The sequence below is a fragment of the Jaculus jaculus genome, chromosome X (genome assembly GCF_020740685.1).
Source record: "Jaculus jaculus isolate mJacJac1 chromosome X, mJacJac1.mat.Y.cur, whole genome shotgun sequence".
In the NCBI taxonomy this organism is placed as follows: domain Eukaryota; kingdom Metazoa; phylum Chordata; class Mammalia; order Rodentia; family Dipodidae; genus Jaculus; species Jaculus jaculus.
In genome coordinates, this window is record NC_059125.1 from 57,210,782 (window position 1) to 57,225,639 (window position 14,858).

Genomic DNA, 14,858 nt, shown 5'->3' on the forward strand with positions numbered 1-14,858 from the left:
CTCCCTGTAGAACAACTGACAGAAAGCTGGAAAAAGCTACCCTGCATGCAGCCCCATGGGAGAGACAAGTCATCAGTGGCGATAAGCAACACTGGACACTGCAAGACTTAAATTAGTCCAGCCAGACCAAATGACTGAATGGGAGCAAAACTGACATGTGTGTTATGGGGAAAACTAACTGTTCTCTAATTGGACTGGAGGCCCACTCCATAGTAGGGAATTCAGGCCTGGTACTGAAAACTCAGTCAAAAACCTATGATGGGGGAGGTCATGAGCCTTAGGGATGTAATTCTTGCTGTTGTCGGATAACTACATATAGTATACCGACCAAACTGCCCAGTAAGCACTTCTCTTAATGTTCATACCCATATATTAATGCTACTCTCACTTTTGGTTAGAGAAGTTTCTCTTTCCAGATGGCAGTGACCACTGGGATGACTCAAAAGACACCATAGTGCTGAGAAGAAGTAACAGAGGAGTGTTCAGCACTGAGACATCTCTATCACACCCTCTAATGTGCAGGGTCCATTGCAAAATAGGTGGCAGAAAAAAATGTAAGAGCCAAAAGAAGGGTAGGACTGCTTTCGATGCAATCTTCTAGACACAATTGGGCCTTGGTATCCATGACCCTGTACTACCCAATACTACCTACATAAGGTACTCACAATAGGAAGAAAAGATGACATCAAAATAAAAGACAAACTAATTGAGAGGGGTAGGGGATGTGATGGAAAGTTGAGTTGTGAAAGGGAAATTGTGGGGAAATTATCATGGTTTATTATCTATAATTTTGGAAACTGTCAATAAAAAAGTTTTAAAAAAGACACTTTAAGTGCTCATGGTTCTAGGTTAAAGTTATGCTCTTGTCTTCTACTCTTTCAGAAATGACATATAAGGTCACACAATGGCCTGTGGAACGCTTGGAAATGGAACAACATGGTAAACAGGTCAAGATATGTGGAGCAAGCTGTCTCACATCACATGAATTCACTTTATTTTGCAATTGGCAAAATATATACACAACAGAGAGAGCAAGAGACAAATGGCACAACAGCTGTGCCTGAAAGTTTCTTTTTACTTCTTTTATTGAACTCCATAAATATTTTCATAAGGCTTTGTGTCAATACATTTTTTTGTTAAACATTTTTAAATACACATTTTTGACACTTGTTTGACAGGGTCAAACAGTCAGAGTATAAACAAAAGAATCAACTGGCAAATGCAGAACAGCAGGGGTAACCAAAATCACTGTTGCCCATCTATCCACCCCAGCCCACCCCACTCCCAAACCACTAAAATATCACTATTTGGTTTCATACTAGAATTGTTAGAACTCTCTTTTGCTGTCTTAATAGATCAATTAAAGATATACACAGACAGAGAGTATGAGAGGAGAGAGAAATTTCATTTCTGTGTTAGGACCTCCCCACAGCAGGACTCACAGAACAAACTAGAGAAGAAGCCTTTTGGAGAGCAATCCAGGCCTCATTGAGTTGAGGAAAAGGGAGCTCAGGGCCATGCAGAAACAGAGAATTATAGATTTCTAAGGGATAGCATTGCTGTGAGGGTGCAATAGGTTTTGATACTAAGACCAGATGATTAATAGGCTTCCCTTTAGGCTGTTGGCCACTGATCTGCTTTGAGCCATGAGGGTAGGGGGCATTCCAATCAATGGAGAGCTGATTTCTTGGTGCCTTTACAAATTACTATGTCTCTGCATCTGGTAAGGCCAGTGGGTTGGATAGAGAAGGTGATGATGACCAGGTGATACCCTTGATCCTGGAACCCTGGATGCAGATCTCAGAAAGGGGAAGAGAATGAGTGGGTCTGGCCGAGGGATGCTGTAGATCTAGGGACTTGTTAAAGCAACCCCTCCTGGTGTGCCCCTCAGCCTTTAAGAAGCATTTCAATGACAAAATTAGTGAGAAGGGGTAGAAAGAAAAGGAATAGCAATGAAAGGAGGCCTGAAAAACAACTAAAACATACCATTTGCCAGGGAGGACATTTTAGTCTGGATTCTGGGCATAGGTTCCAAGGGCTTAAGTAGCTATGTCATGTGCTAAGTAGCGGTAGCCAGTCCCGAGCCCTGGTCCTCTGCTCAGCTCAGTCTAGTCCTCGCCTTAATAACTGTACAAATATGACTTAGCTGTGGTGGGATGGAAGCTTCTTCCATTTATAATTTATTTCCCTTAAAGAAGCTTTCTGAGATGAGTAGGGCCTAGTCAAGGTCAAGAAGCACAAAGCAATACTGATGCCAGCTATGTTGAAGCCTGTGTGCAGCCATGGTTGCTGCTTGGTGAGCTAAGGTCATTTCACAATAAAGTTTTCTCCCATTAAGTCCAGGACAGACCCACAATATTGATTCCTGGCTACAGTGGCTTTTCACAGTAGGGCCTGTTCTCAGTCCTTTATATCATACTATCCTTGCTGTTCAAGCTCTATCCATGCAAAGAGCTATGTAGGGATTCTACTTCTTTGTGGGAAAAGTTAGTTCTGACCAAGTGAAAAGCCTGCCAAGAATAAACCTCAGTGTTCTGCTTCAGACCCTTTGTCCAGAGGGAAAAGTAGTCATAGACTCCTTACTTACTTGTCTCAATTGTCCTGGAATGGGAAGATGTCAAAAACAAGACCTTCCTTAAGTGCCAAGATGGCTCTAACTATACCTATATCCAAAATCCTCCTCTGCCAAGAGGGCAGGGCAAATAAGGAAGGGAAAACGGAAGGCAGGACCCTGGGAAGATTTTCCATGCAATCTGCTAACAACAGGGGATGTCTCACATAATTGGGTGATAGGATCTACATTATCGTGGATCAAAGCTGTCTCTTTCTATGATGGTCTCTATGCTTCTCCATAAGTTATTACTATCAGCCTTGGACTCTGTCCAGGTTAATAATTTGAAGGCAGCTGATGATCTTGGTCAGGTAGGTTCTGTCTCAAACCTCTCCATAGACTCCTATCAATGCTGCCTTAAAAATTTGCAAATGGGAGTAGAGATGACCAGAACACTGAAATGACTGCTATATAGAGAGCTCCACCTTATTCTTACTTTTTATGAGATAAGGGGGGTGGTTGGGAATAGGGAATAAATTCCTTTCCCAAGAGGCAGAATCTCAACCTCTTTGCTTCCAGTTCAGATCTTCTTTTGCCTAGGGAAGAGCTAGGCCCCACAAGCAACTCATTATAAGGGTAGCTTGAAGAAGAGACTAAGTGATTCAAACTAGCCCTCAGGTGAAAAATTTCAATGATTCAGCAGTGCTGCAACGTGGGAACTCTCATCACTAAAAGAAATCAGCCAAATGCAGAATAGTTCCTGAACAGAAGTCTTCTCTACCATCATTATACAGTGACATTCCCTTGATTCTCTTTGATTTCATATCCTTCCACAACATCTAAACAGTGAAAGCAATAGAAGTACCAAGCAGTTAAGTCACAGGGCACAACAGAACATGTGTAGAATGGCACAACTGTAGACAGAAGATGCTAGGGGAAAGGCTGTTTGGGACAAAAGCAGGTTTACAGGAACATTTGCAAATGGTTGGATGAAGGACTAGAAGAAATCCTCCCTCTTCTCAGTAAAAAGTAAAATAGAGAGGAAAGAAATTCTAAACCCACCACGTAAAATTAAATTCAAAAGAGATCAGCATCAGTATCATCAGGAAAGAGGAAAAATAATGCAAATACATCTATGGTAGTAATGACAAGTCAATGAATCACTCACAAAGGAGCAAAAAGATTATCTTAGCAAGAAAAGGAACAAAAATACAAAAGCCAATTTCTGAAAGAAAGGGGGAGGGCAACAGGGTAAATACTGAGGACTTTTAAGGAAGGGATCACATATTTTTAAGTCAGTAGTATCTCTTCCTACCAACTATAGATTTCAATTCCCCAAAACAACAGAAAACGTTTTTGGTCCTTCTGTGTGTGTGTGTGTATGTGTGTGAATGTGTGTGTGTGTGTTTGTGTATGTGTGTGTATGTGTGTGTATGTGTGTGTTTGTGTGTGTGTGTATATGTGCATGCATGTGCATAAGCACACATGCCCACACACTTATGTGTACACTCAAGGGTCTATGTGTGTGTGTACACACATATATAAATTTTCAACAGTTCTTCTCCGAAAAAAGGTCCATCTATAAATATAATTTTATTTTCTTTGTTTTAAAATTACCTGCCTCCCTATAGGTATTATTTTTTGAAGGGGGTTAACCTACTGAAGTTTTGCCAGAAAGGTGACTGGCTGCGCTTCGGTTCAGTGAACTCAAAGACTTGCGATTGAGCGATGCCATCGGGGACCAGGTACTGGGCCTGGTTTAACGGGTCCTGTGGTGGTGGGTAGGAAGGAGGAACTGAGCGGGCAGAGTTGACACCTAGAGTAGATAGGGAGATCAAAAGGAAAGAGTATAAGTTAGGTACTAAGGGATTTTTAAAATTACCTAGTGACCCCTCTAGGCAGGTGATTTAGGATAGACTAGTTTATTTTGAATTCATATAGACTGAGCATCCCTAACTCAAATATCTGAAATACTCTGAAATGCAAATGATTTCATATTTCTGAGCTTTTCAGATGTTTAGATTAAGGATGTTCAATCAGTAGTCTATGAAAATATTCTAATATTAAAAAAAAAAAAACTTCTGAAATCTGGGGCACTGTTGGTCCCAAGTACTTTGGGTAAGGGATCATCAACATGTACTGTAAATTATTTCTCTCCCTGACAGATTTTGGAGTGCATAACTGTCTATAATACTGCACTCATCACCATCTAATTAGTTATCACTAAGAAATTTGGAGTGTTCCCATCAACCAGTGTACAGATGAAGACAACCAAGAAGTAGAGAGAAAAGTTATACCTAAAATCTCATGGTCAGTTACTAACAAAGCAAAAGCTGAAACCCACATTTTTGAATTTTCAGTTAACAGCTCACTCCAAGTGACCACAATCCCTAATGCCGATCATGGTCCTACAAAGAACTTAACAAACTCAATTTAATTCCAAAAGACTTTGGCTTTCTTCCTCTCCAGCTTCCCCTGAAAGTGTCAAAAGAATCTGGTTAAGAACTATTGACTTCAGGATATGTTTCCAGGGAAAATGGCTTTCGAAAATGCGTAAGGCACAAGTGATTTAGTGTTCTACATTGGGTTGAGAACGACAAACCTGTATTCAATAAGCAATTAGTGTTAGCAGTTGAGACAAGAAAGCAAACTCATTGCCAGAAGATATGTTTCACAGAAAGTAAGGAAGAAATGGAGTATATTTGTGATCTTTCAAAATAGACACCTACAACGATACTAAGATTACAGATTATTTTTTTAAATTTCTAGATAGGTTTGCAACCAACAGACTAAAGTTCATATTAATGGAATATTCTGAGAAACTGGGGGGAGGGGCTAAAGTCAAAATTTAACTTGTTCTATATCCAAAGCAGAATAGTATAAGACATGCAACATGCATGTTCAGACATGCTAAGAAGGCCTCTAGCATGTTCAGTCATGCTAGGAAGGCCTCTGTGGCTTCCAAATGCCTTCCTCATTTGCTATCCAGTGTCTAAAATTGCAACATTCTAGCTTCGTTTGCCTTTGTTTAATGACTTTGTATCTCACTACATTAGAGACAGTTATCATCAGCCACTGGCACTTTAGTAGGAAGAATCAGGTTATATTAAAAGAGCCAGTTTTGAAAAGAGAAAAGTTCCAGAAATATGAAGGTACTAGATAGCAACAGATAACATAGACATATTAGGGAGGATTGATCACTTTATCCATTTTTTTTTTCATTTTGTGGTTCATGTTTTTGGTGTCAAATCTAAGAACTCCTTTGCCTAACCTCAGATTGTGAAGACTTTTAAAAACATGTTTTCTAAGAATTCTAGTACTTCACATTTAATTCCATGATAAATTTTTGCTCATAGTGTTGGTTTAGGTTAAGGTTCTATTTTTCCTTATGGAAATCTGATTGTGACTACACTATTTATCAAAAATGTTGTATTTTTCCAATGAACTATTTTTGTGACTTTGTCCAAAATCATATATATTGTATAGGTCCAATTATGGGCTATTTTCCATTTATCTGTCTATCCCTCTGCCAAACTTACATTGCCTTGGTTAATGTAGCTATATAATGAGTATTGAAATCTGGTAAATTGATTAATCCAATTTTATCATTCTTTTCCAAGACTATTTTAGTGCATTCATTTGACTTGGAGCTGGCCCTAAAGTGTCTGAAGATGGGGTTGGTTACTTATGACCCTATTAAGTTTGGTGTTAATAAACTCAATAGTATTGATGTGCCAGGTCTTTTCAAAATGTTATATATCAATCCTTGAAACCAAGATAGTGTGAAAGGCAAAGGTAAGGTGAAAAGGCCTTTCTTAGAGCTAGACTGATTCATATATACTCTTCTACCATCCAGATATCACTTTCCATGGAGTAGTAGACTAAGTTGATAATACCCCATGGTGTGGGAAGATGATATTGGAGTAATTATTTATCCAATAGTATTTGGACTGGAGAAATACTAATAATGTTTTCTCTATCATGTAGAGGGAGGAGTAACTGGAAAGGTTAAGGAAGTTGCTTCCATTAGTGTCTGAACAAACTCATTCATGCTCTTCTCCATGTGCACATTATGATTATTGAAGTACTAGGTCTGACAACTGCTTCTGCACAGGTATCCTCCTTAAGTTTCAAAATGTATCTACCATCATAGCCCTCAACTTGGACAGTCTTGGAGACTAGGAAGAAATATGGGAGGAGAGTTATAGACATCCTGGGATGTTTAACACTAGATGAGTTTCTCTAAGACTTAAATTTCTTTTAAGAGAAAAATGATATTCAGGTAAACTAATGTTTACACACTGGGAGATGAGAGAAGGCCTGCAAGGGATAGCCTGTTGATAGACAGGGTGAGGAAGGAATTTGAGCTTGCCATGAGTTAGCAGGACTAACTTCTGGTTGGTTGATTTGTGGATGTTCCTTTGCTTGAAGTGTTCTCAGTGAAAAGACCAGCCAGTCCCAGATATGCTTGAGGGAACCTGGGGTGGGATGAAGGAGTATCATTCTACCATGGAGGAACAGCAGAGGGGATCAGAATAAGAGATGCTGAGGAAGTGAGAACCTTACAGAGACAGAAACAGACTGCTAGCACAAGGCTTTTTTCTGCTCATGTCTCTGTTTAAAGAAGGTCACATTTACTAACAAAATTCTCCTGCTAATTCAGATCAGACATTTGCCGGTATTAACTCCAGACTGCCAGTGAAAACCACTTCTCACATTTTAATTTACAAGAGGTTGTGGGTTACAGGCTTTAATTCCCTATATAAAGGGAATCACAGTTCCACGATGAGGGAAAAAATTTGATAAAGATTCCCCAAGAGCAAGAAATAATAAGCAATTGAATGGAAGATATGTCTAGTCAAAGAGGCCCAGCTAGGTATACTGGTTAATTGGAAATAGGTACCAAGCTTCTTTAATCAAAGAAAGCTTCGCTGGGAATAATTAAGGTAATTAAGGGTATTTTATGTGGCTGTTGGAATGTCAGGCAATTCGAATCTGAACATTTTGTAAGGTGACTCATACAGAATCAAAGATCCCATGAGAGCAGAAGGAAGGGCTTGGGGAAAATGAGGTCTCATTAAGATTGCCCACCACTGAGAACAGTGACAGTGGCTGCTAGTAATAGCAACTGCTGTCAGTAATTGAGGTGAAACAGTAAAATGAGTTCTTCTTTCCCAACAAGACACATCATATGGCCCCTGAGATGGAAAACCAATGGTTTCAGAGTCAAGAGGATTTAGGTTCAGAATCATGTCACCTTGAACAGCTTCATTTTCTTTACATGGAAAATGGGCTAATAGAGCCTATTTTCTTTGGTTTAACATAAATATGAAATGAAAGCACTCATATTAAGAAACTTCATACTATATAGACATAGCAGTAAGCTCCTTCCTTTTGCTCACCTGAGTGTTTCAGTTCTGGTTCATGAAAAAGAACAGTATTTTAGATTTGAAACAATTCTAAATGTGTTTTCTAAGCACTTCTATGTAGTATTCAAAGAAAGACAGACTGTCTGAACCTTCTGTATTCATTCTGTTTAAGGGCCCCTAGACCAGTAAAAGGAAGCTTAATGTATATCCTTATATATTTATACCCAGTAAATAAATTATTCATTATTAAGTAAAGCATTCACTATTGCTTCCTTATCTCTATATATTTAGCAAACATTTTCCTACTTGGAAGTAAAAATAATGAGAAAAAACATTTTTACTTTTTTGGCAAATACACTTCTTTGGTCATGACTACCCTACATCATTCATTCCTGAGAGCTAGCACTTTAAGACTATTTGCTACCTATTGTAAGAGACACCTGGAGATCTAGAAAATATGTCCAGTGAACCTCAATATGGAAAGGGGCTAAGGGATATCAGAATGCATAGCCCACGGCTTTCTAAACTTATGAAGACAGTGAGTGGATCTAAAAGAGTAAAGGTAGATGTACCTTTTTGTTTAGGGACTTTTCTCACAGTCATTGCAGCCTGCCTCTTCTGGTTTTCAGAAATCTCAAAGCCTAAAAAGGAAAAGAAAATTAAGACATTGTTATTAAAAATATGCCCTTCTTGAATATATGAATTACTACCACTATTCAAATGCTATATGGTAAATGTATCAAAAAAGCTCACTATCTTTGATCTAGTAATTCCTTTTTAGGAATTTCACTAAGGTAAATTATTAGAAATGTGAATAAAGACTTGGCTTCAGTAGTTGTACTGCTGGACTGTAAGGCAGCTCTATTTTTAGTTTTCTGAAGAACCTCCATACTGTTTTCTATAATGGCAGCACTAATTTAAATTTCCACCAACACTGCATGAAAGTTCATTTTCTGTATCCTTGATCATTTGTTATTTTCCTTTTTGAAAATCATTGAAACAAGAGTGAAGAAACATCATGGTTTTTATTTGCATTTCCCTGATGATTCAAGAGATTGATCAATTTTTTTGTTTATTTAAAATCCATTTGAATTTCTTCCTTTGAGAAATGTCTGCTTGAATCTTTAACCCATGTTTTATTTGGATTGCTTGCTATTTTGTCTTAAGTTGTTGTAATTCTTTACAAATTCTCAATATAAGTGATTCAACAGATGTATAGTTAGCAAATATTTTCTCCTATTCTGGAGAATGTCTCATGGTTCTGTTGATTATTTACTTTGCTGTACAAAAGGATTTTAGCTGGCATATCAAAGAGACATCTGCATTCCCTGGTTTACTGAAGCATTATTCACAATAATCAGAATATATAATTATCATAAATACATATCATTGAACAGACAAATAAAGTGTGGGGCCTGTGGACATTGCTCAGTGGCTAGAGGCGCTTCCTTGAAAAACCTGCCAATCTGAAGTCAATCCTCTCTAGCACCTGCATAAAATTGGACGTGAAGTGGCACATGAATCTGTGATCCAAATATGCCTATGAGAATGATGGGTACAACCAGCAGAATCTGAAGTTTGCAGGACAGCTAGACTGATGTTCATTTGCAGCATTAATAGACCCTGTTTCAAAGAGCACAGACACGTCAAGGTTGGCCTCTGACCTCCAAACGCATACCATGGCTCATACACAAATGTAAATAAATAAATAATAAATATTTTAAAGAAAGTAAATGTGGTACACATACATAAAATAATGCTACTTGGCCACATAAAAGCGTGAAATTCTGTCATTGTAACAAACTGGCTGGATCTGGAGAACATTATATTAAGCGAAACAAGTATTAAAAGATAAATACTGAATAATCTCATATCTAAAATACTTGATGCCATATAAACTGAAAGTAGAATAGAGATTAGGAAGAAACAGGGCAGGGAAGACATGGAGAGATCATTTAATGGATGCAGTGTTACAGTTTGACAGGAGGAGTTGTTGGCCGGGGAGGTCCCTGATGCCCCAAAACATTACGGGCTATTGTCAAGGCTCTTGGTTTCCCACCAGGAATAGATGATAAGACCTTATTACTGAAGACTTCACATTCCTGGGCTACAAGGTCACCAAAAAATCAAGCTGGGGCTGAGTTGAAAATCTCCTCCCTACAGACCAGCTGACAGAAAGCTGGAAAAAGCTGCACTGCATGCAGCCCTATGGGAGACAGAAGCCATCAGTGGTGAAAACAGTGGACACTGCCAACCTCAAGTTTGGCCAATGGGTGCAATAGAGGCATGTCTGTTATGGGGGAAACCAAATGTTCTCTAATATGACTGGAGACCTGCTCTATGGGAGGGAATACATGCCTGGTACTGAAAACCTATTAAAAGCCTATGGTAGGGGAGGTCATCAGACCTAGGAGTGTAACGCCTGCTCTTGTCTAGCTAAATGCATATACTATGCCCACCAAACTGCCCTGAAAGCACTTTACTTAACATTCTTATCTATATATTAATGCTACTCTCATTTTTGGTTAGAGAAGCTTCTCGTTTTAGATGGTAGTGACCACTGTGATGACCCAAAAGGCATCACAGTGCTGAGAAGATGTGACAGAGGAGTGTTCAGCACTGAAACATCTCTATCACACCTTACAAGGCTCAGGGTCCATTGTGGAAGAGGTGGTGGGAAAAAATGTAAGAGCTGAAGGAAGGGTAGAACTTCTTATATTACAATACAATCATCCAGACAAAAATTAGCCTTGATATCCATGACCTTACAGTGCCTAGCACTACCTTCACAAGCCCCTCCTAATAGGAGGAAAAGTTGATGACATCAAAATAAAAGAGAGACTAATGGAGAGAGGAAGGGGGATATGATGGAGTGTGGATTTTTGAAGGGGAAAATGGGGGAGGTTAAGGAATTATCATGGTTTATTGTCTATAAGTATGGAAGCTGTCAAATATATATATATATATATGGAGAGAGAGAGAGAGAGAGAGAGAGAGAGAGAGAGAGAGAGACCTAGCATACATGGAACCCTAGGTTCATTCTCTAACACCAAAAAAGAAAGTGATAAAAAAGAAGTTCCACCTTTTACCAGTCCTGGGACACGAGATGTATGAGGCTTCCTGGCAGCTTTTTGCAGAAGCCTTTTATTGGAGGTATTAGCAGAAAGAGGGAGAGAGGGGAATGAGGGAGTGATGGAAGCAAGTTTCTTTCTTTCAAGATGGCCAGTCAGGAAGCCAGCTTCCTGGGGTAATAAGTCAGTAGGCTGCCTTCTTTTGAGATAGACAGAGCAGTTTTATGATATCCAGACAGACTCCTTGGCATCCAGGAGTTATTTGCTGAATTCCTAAAAACCTTTTTGCCTTCAATAAAGAGATTTGTTGATCCTGCTGACTCTTTCAGTAGGGAGTATAGGGGATTAATGTAAAATAGGGGTTAATGTAAAATATAGACTTGACTAAAAATATCCTTATATAACATAGTATCATGTATAATAAATATATGCAATGAAAAAATTAATAAGAAATATAGAAGTTAAAATTATTTTAAAAAGAAATACATTCAGAAAACATATGTTTAAAGGCAGTTATTTTAAGAGACTAATGTTCCCTGGATGTGAGGGTGATCTGGCTACAACATCTGTCACCTCATTGATCACCAGTGGTGATTAGGGTGATCTGGCTGGCTAGGTAGGTGTCCCCTTCCTTCCTCATTGCTCCATGTGCAGACCTCCCAAAGCTGCAGGCCTGGTTGAAAAGAATGGCCTGCCCCAATAGAAGAAGACTGGTCTTAGGCCAAGGGTATAAGTGTAGCTGTGCTCCCTTGCTAGAACCTCCAAACAAGCTCTCACAGACTAGTATTTACCAATAAACATTATTATTTTTTAAAACAATTTCTTCCTTGTGATATGTGTGTGTGTGTGCGTGTGCGTGCGCGTGCGTGTGCATGTTTGAGGTAGGGTTTCAATCTATCTCAGGCTGACCTGGAATTCACTATGTAGCCTCAGTATGGCCTCAAACTAATGGCAATCCTCCTACCTCTGCCTCCTGACTGCTGGAATTAAAGGCATGCCCCATCACACCTGGCTTTAAATATAATTTATTTATTTATTTGAGAGAGAGAGAGAGACAGAAGGCGGGAGAGAATGTGTATGCCAGCACCTTCAGCCACTGCAAACAAACTCCAGATGCATGTGCCCTCCCTCGTGCATCTGGCTTACATGAGTCCTGGAGAATCAAACTGGGATCCTTTGGTTTTTCAGTCACACCTTAACTGCTAAGCTGTCTCTCCAGCCCCATAAACATTATTTTTAAAAACAGCTAATATGGAGAGGGGGAGACAGGAAGAAGTTCAATTATAAGCATAAAAACAGAGTGGATGGAGATTTAGGAGATGGCTCAGAAAGTAATAGTACTTTCTGTACAAGCACAGGGGCCTGAATTTAATCCCCAGAACCCATACAAAAAGCTGGGCATGCCTGGACAAGCCTGTAGTAGTAACCCTGAAGAAGGTGGAGTAGCATCACTAGAGTTCCCTGGTCAGCTAGTTTGACCAAAAAGAAGCAAGATCCAGTTTCAGTAAGAGAAACTATCTCAGGGAAATAAGGCAGAAGAATGGTAGAAGAAAATGATGTCTTCCTTTGTCTTCCACATACATGCACATGCCTTGTGCACACATACATGAGTGCATTCATGTGCACATATATACACATGCATATGCAAAATAGAGTGGAGGAATTGCTTCTGGTTCTTCTTTAGCATAGTAGAATAATTATATGTTAAAACATTAAATATTTCAAAATGACTAGCATTCTCATGGCATAAAAGTAATTCCCTTTGAAGAGATCAAATGTTGATTATCCTAATTTTTACTGCACACTGTATATATGTATTGTATTATTATAACACACTTCATAAAGCATGGTAATTTGAATAGATGGCCCCCAATATATTCAGTGTTTTATTAGTTTGTAGTTTGCATCTGCAGCTACCTGGGTGGAGGTGGTGTCACTGGATGGATCTTAAGGTGTGGTGGTGGTTTCAGATTTCAATCTAAAGATATGTAAAGCATGTGTAGCTGGAGTTCCTGAAGTGTGCTGTGCTGTGTGGCTTTTGTTTTTATAGGCTTGTGCTTCTCTCTCTGTGTGTTTGGTCTTGTGAAGGCAGGCCAGCTTCTTCTGTCATTCTGGAACTTCCTCTGGATCTGTAAGATTCAATAAATCCCTTCCTCCATCACTGTGTCTGGTCTGGAAGTTCATCTCAGCAAACCTGAAGCTACCTAGTACCTAAAGATATATCTCAATAAATAAGATTTATGTAAGGAAAAAGTATATAATATTCACAATGAGAAAATAGAGAATGACAATTGTAGAATACTTTACACTATGAGAATATTATGTGCAAACATATGGCAATAAGTTGAAAATCCACAATAAATTAATGACTTCCTAGCAAAGTACAAATTATCAAAAGCAATGTGATAAGGAAAAACTTACAGAATCCATGTAAAGTAAACTACCATATTTTTTCTGAAACAGGAAAAGACATGACTTGGGTTAAGGAAAAGAAAAAGAATAAAACATGCTGTTTTTAATTTTTAATTTATTTACTTGAGAGAGAAGGGCAGTGAAAGAAAGATAAAATGGGTATACCAGGACCCCTTACCACTGCAAACAAACTCTAGATACATGTGCCACTTAGTGCATCTGGCTTTATGTGGGTACTAGGGACTGAACCTGGACCAACAAGCTTTGCAAGCAATTGCCTTTAAGTGCAAAGCCATCTCTTCAGCCCCAGAATGCTAAGTTATAAATATTAACAAAATCAAAACATTGCCATCAGATTCCAAGTAGATCTCTTTTGGGCTTAGAACAAAATGGAATTTGATTTTAATGTCAAGGAATAAGTCTTTGAGAAATTTCTAAGAAAAAAATTAAAAATGTGAGCAAGAATTGATTTTATCAGGTACTATACCAATATAGTCTTCATACAAGTTTTAAACAAAGTACTGAGACAAATCAGAGTATGTACTGAAAATTAGTATCTGAGGAAATTGGCATTGGTTTCAGAAATTACTGCTGGTATAACAGGCTATCAACCTGAAAGAAAACAAATTGGGTACACTTCCTCACACTGTATTCAAAATGTAAATTCCAGATAGACTATGGTTTTAAAAACTCAACCAAACATATTAAAAGAGTATTTCAGAAATTGTTTGTTGGTGTGGAGAGGATTTTTTCAAGCAAGATAAATCTGGGAGTCATAAAAGGAATATATTTGTTAAGCATATTAATTTTTTATAGAATTAAGCATCATAAACAAACTGGAAAGGCAAATAGTAGATGAAGAAAACATGGCAATCTTAAAACTGATAAGGTGTTGCTATCTTCAAGGTATAGGTTTGACAAAATTTATATTCATTTTAGGTTGCAGTTTTGGGAATGGAACACAGAGCCTGATGTATGCTATGTAAGTCCTGAACTATATTTCATCACTAAAATTTGTTTTTTAAACAAGTAAAAAATAAAACAAGGGTATGGTGATTTGATTAAGGTGTCCCCCAAAATGTATGTGTTCTGAATGCTAAGTCCCCAGCTGGTGGCAATTGGGAATTGGAGCCTCCTGGAGGTGATGGATTGTTTGTGGTAGATTTATGGGAATTATAGCCAGCTTCCCATTCACAGTGTTTGGCACACTCTCTTATTACTATTTTCTACCTTATGTTGGCCAGGAAGTGATGTCCACACACTCACTGTTCATGCTATCCTTTTCTACTGCCATCATGGAGCTTTCTCTTGAGTCTGTAAGCCAAGAGAAAAATCTCTTTCGTCCCACAAGCTGCTCTTGGTTGGGTGTTTTCTGCCAGCAACTTGAAGCTGACTGCAATAGTAAAATTAATGCCAGAGGAGTGGGGCCATTGCTGCTAGAAACCTGACTGTGGC

General features: G+C 38.6%; 1 protein-coding gene across 8 annotated transcripts in view; it reads right to left on the reverse strand.

Annotated features, from left to right (window-relative positions):
* Positions 1–1,067: 1,067 nt before the first annotated feature.
* Arhgef9 (Cdc42 guanine nucleotide exchange factor 9) overlaps positions 1,068–14,858 on the reverse strand; it is a 162,223-nt gene continuing 148,432 nt past the window's right edge. For 6 of the 8 annotated variants that reach the window (XM_045140303.1, XM_045140296.1, XM_045140301.1 and 3 more), the window contains 3 exons: positions 8,493–8,561; positions 6,924–7,029; positions 1,068–4,367 (listed from right to left, as the gene is read on the reverse strand). In XM_045140303.1, the coding sequence (XP_044996238.1) occupies positions 4,259–4,367; positions 6,924–7,029; positions 8,493–8,561 (284 nt within the window). In that variant the 3' untranslated portion in view covers positions 1,068–4,258. The remainder of the gene's footprint in view (positions 4,368–6,923; positions 7,030–8,492; positions 8,562–14,858) is intronic. The other 2 variants (XM_045140300.1, XM_045140299.1) reach the window with 2 other exon arrangements.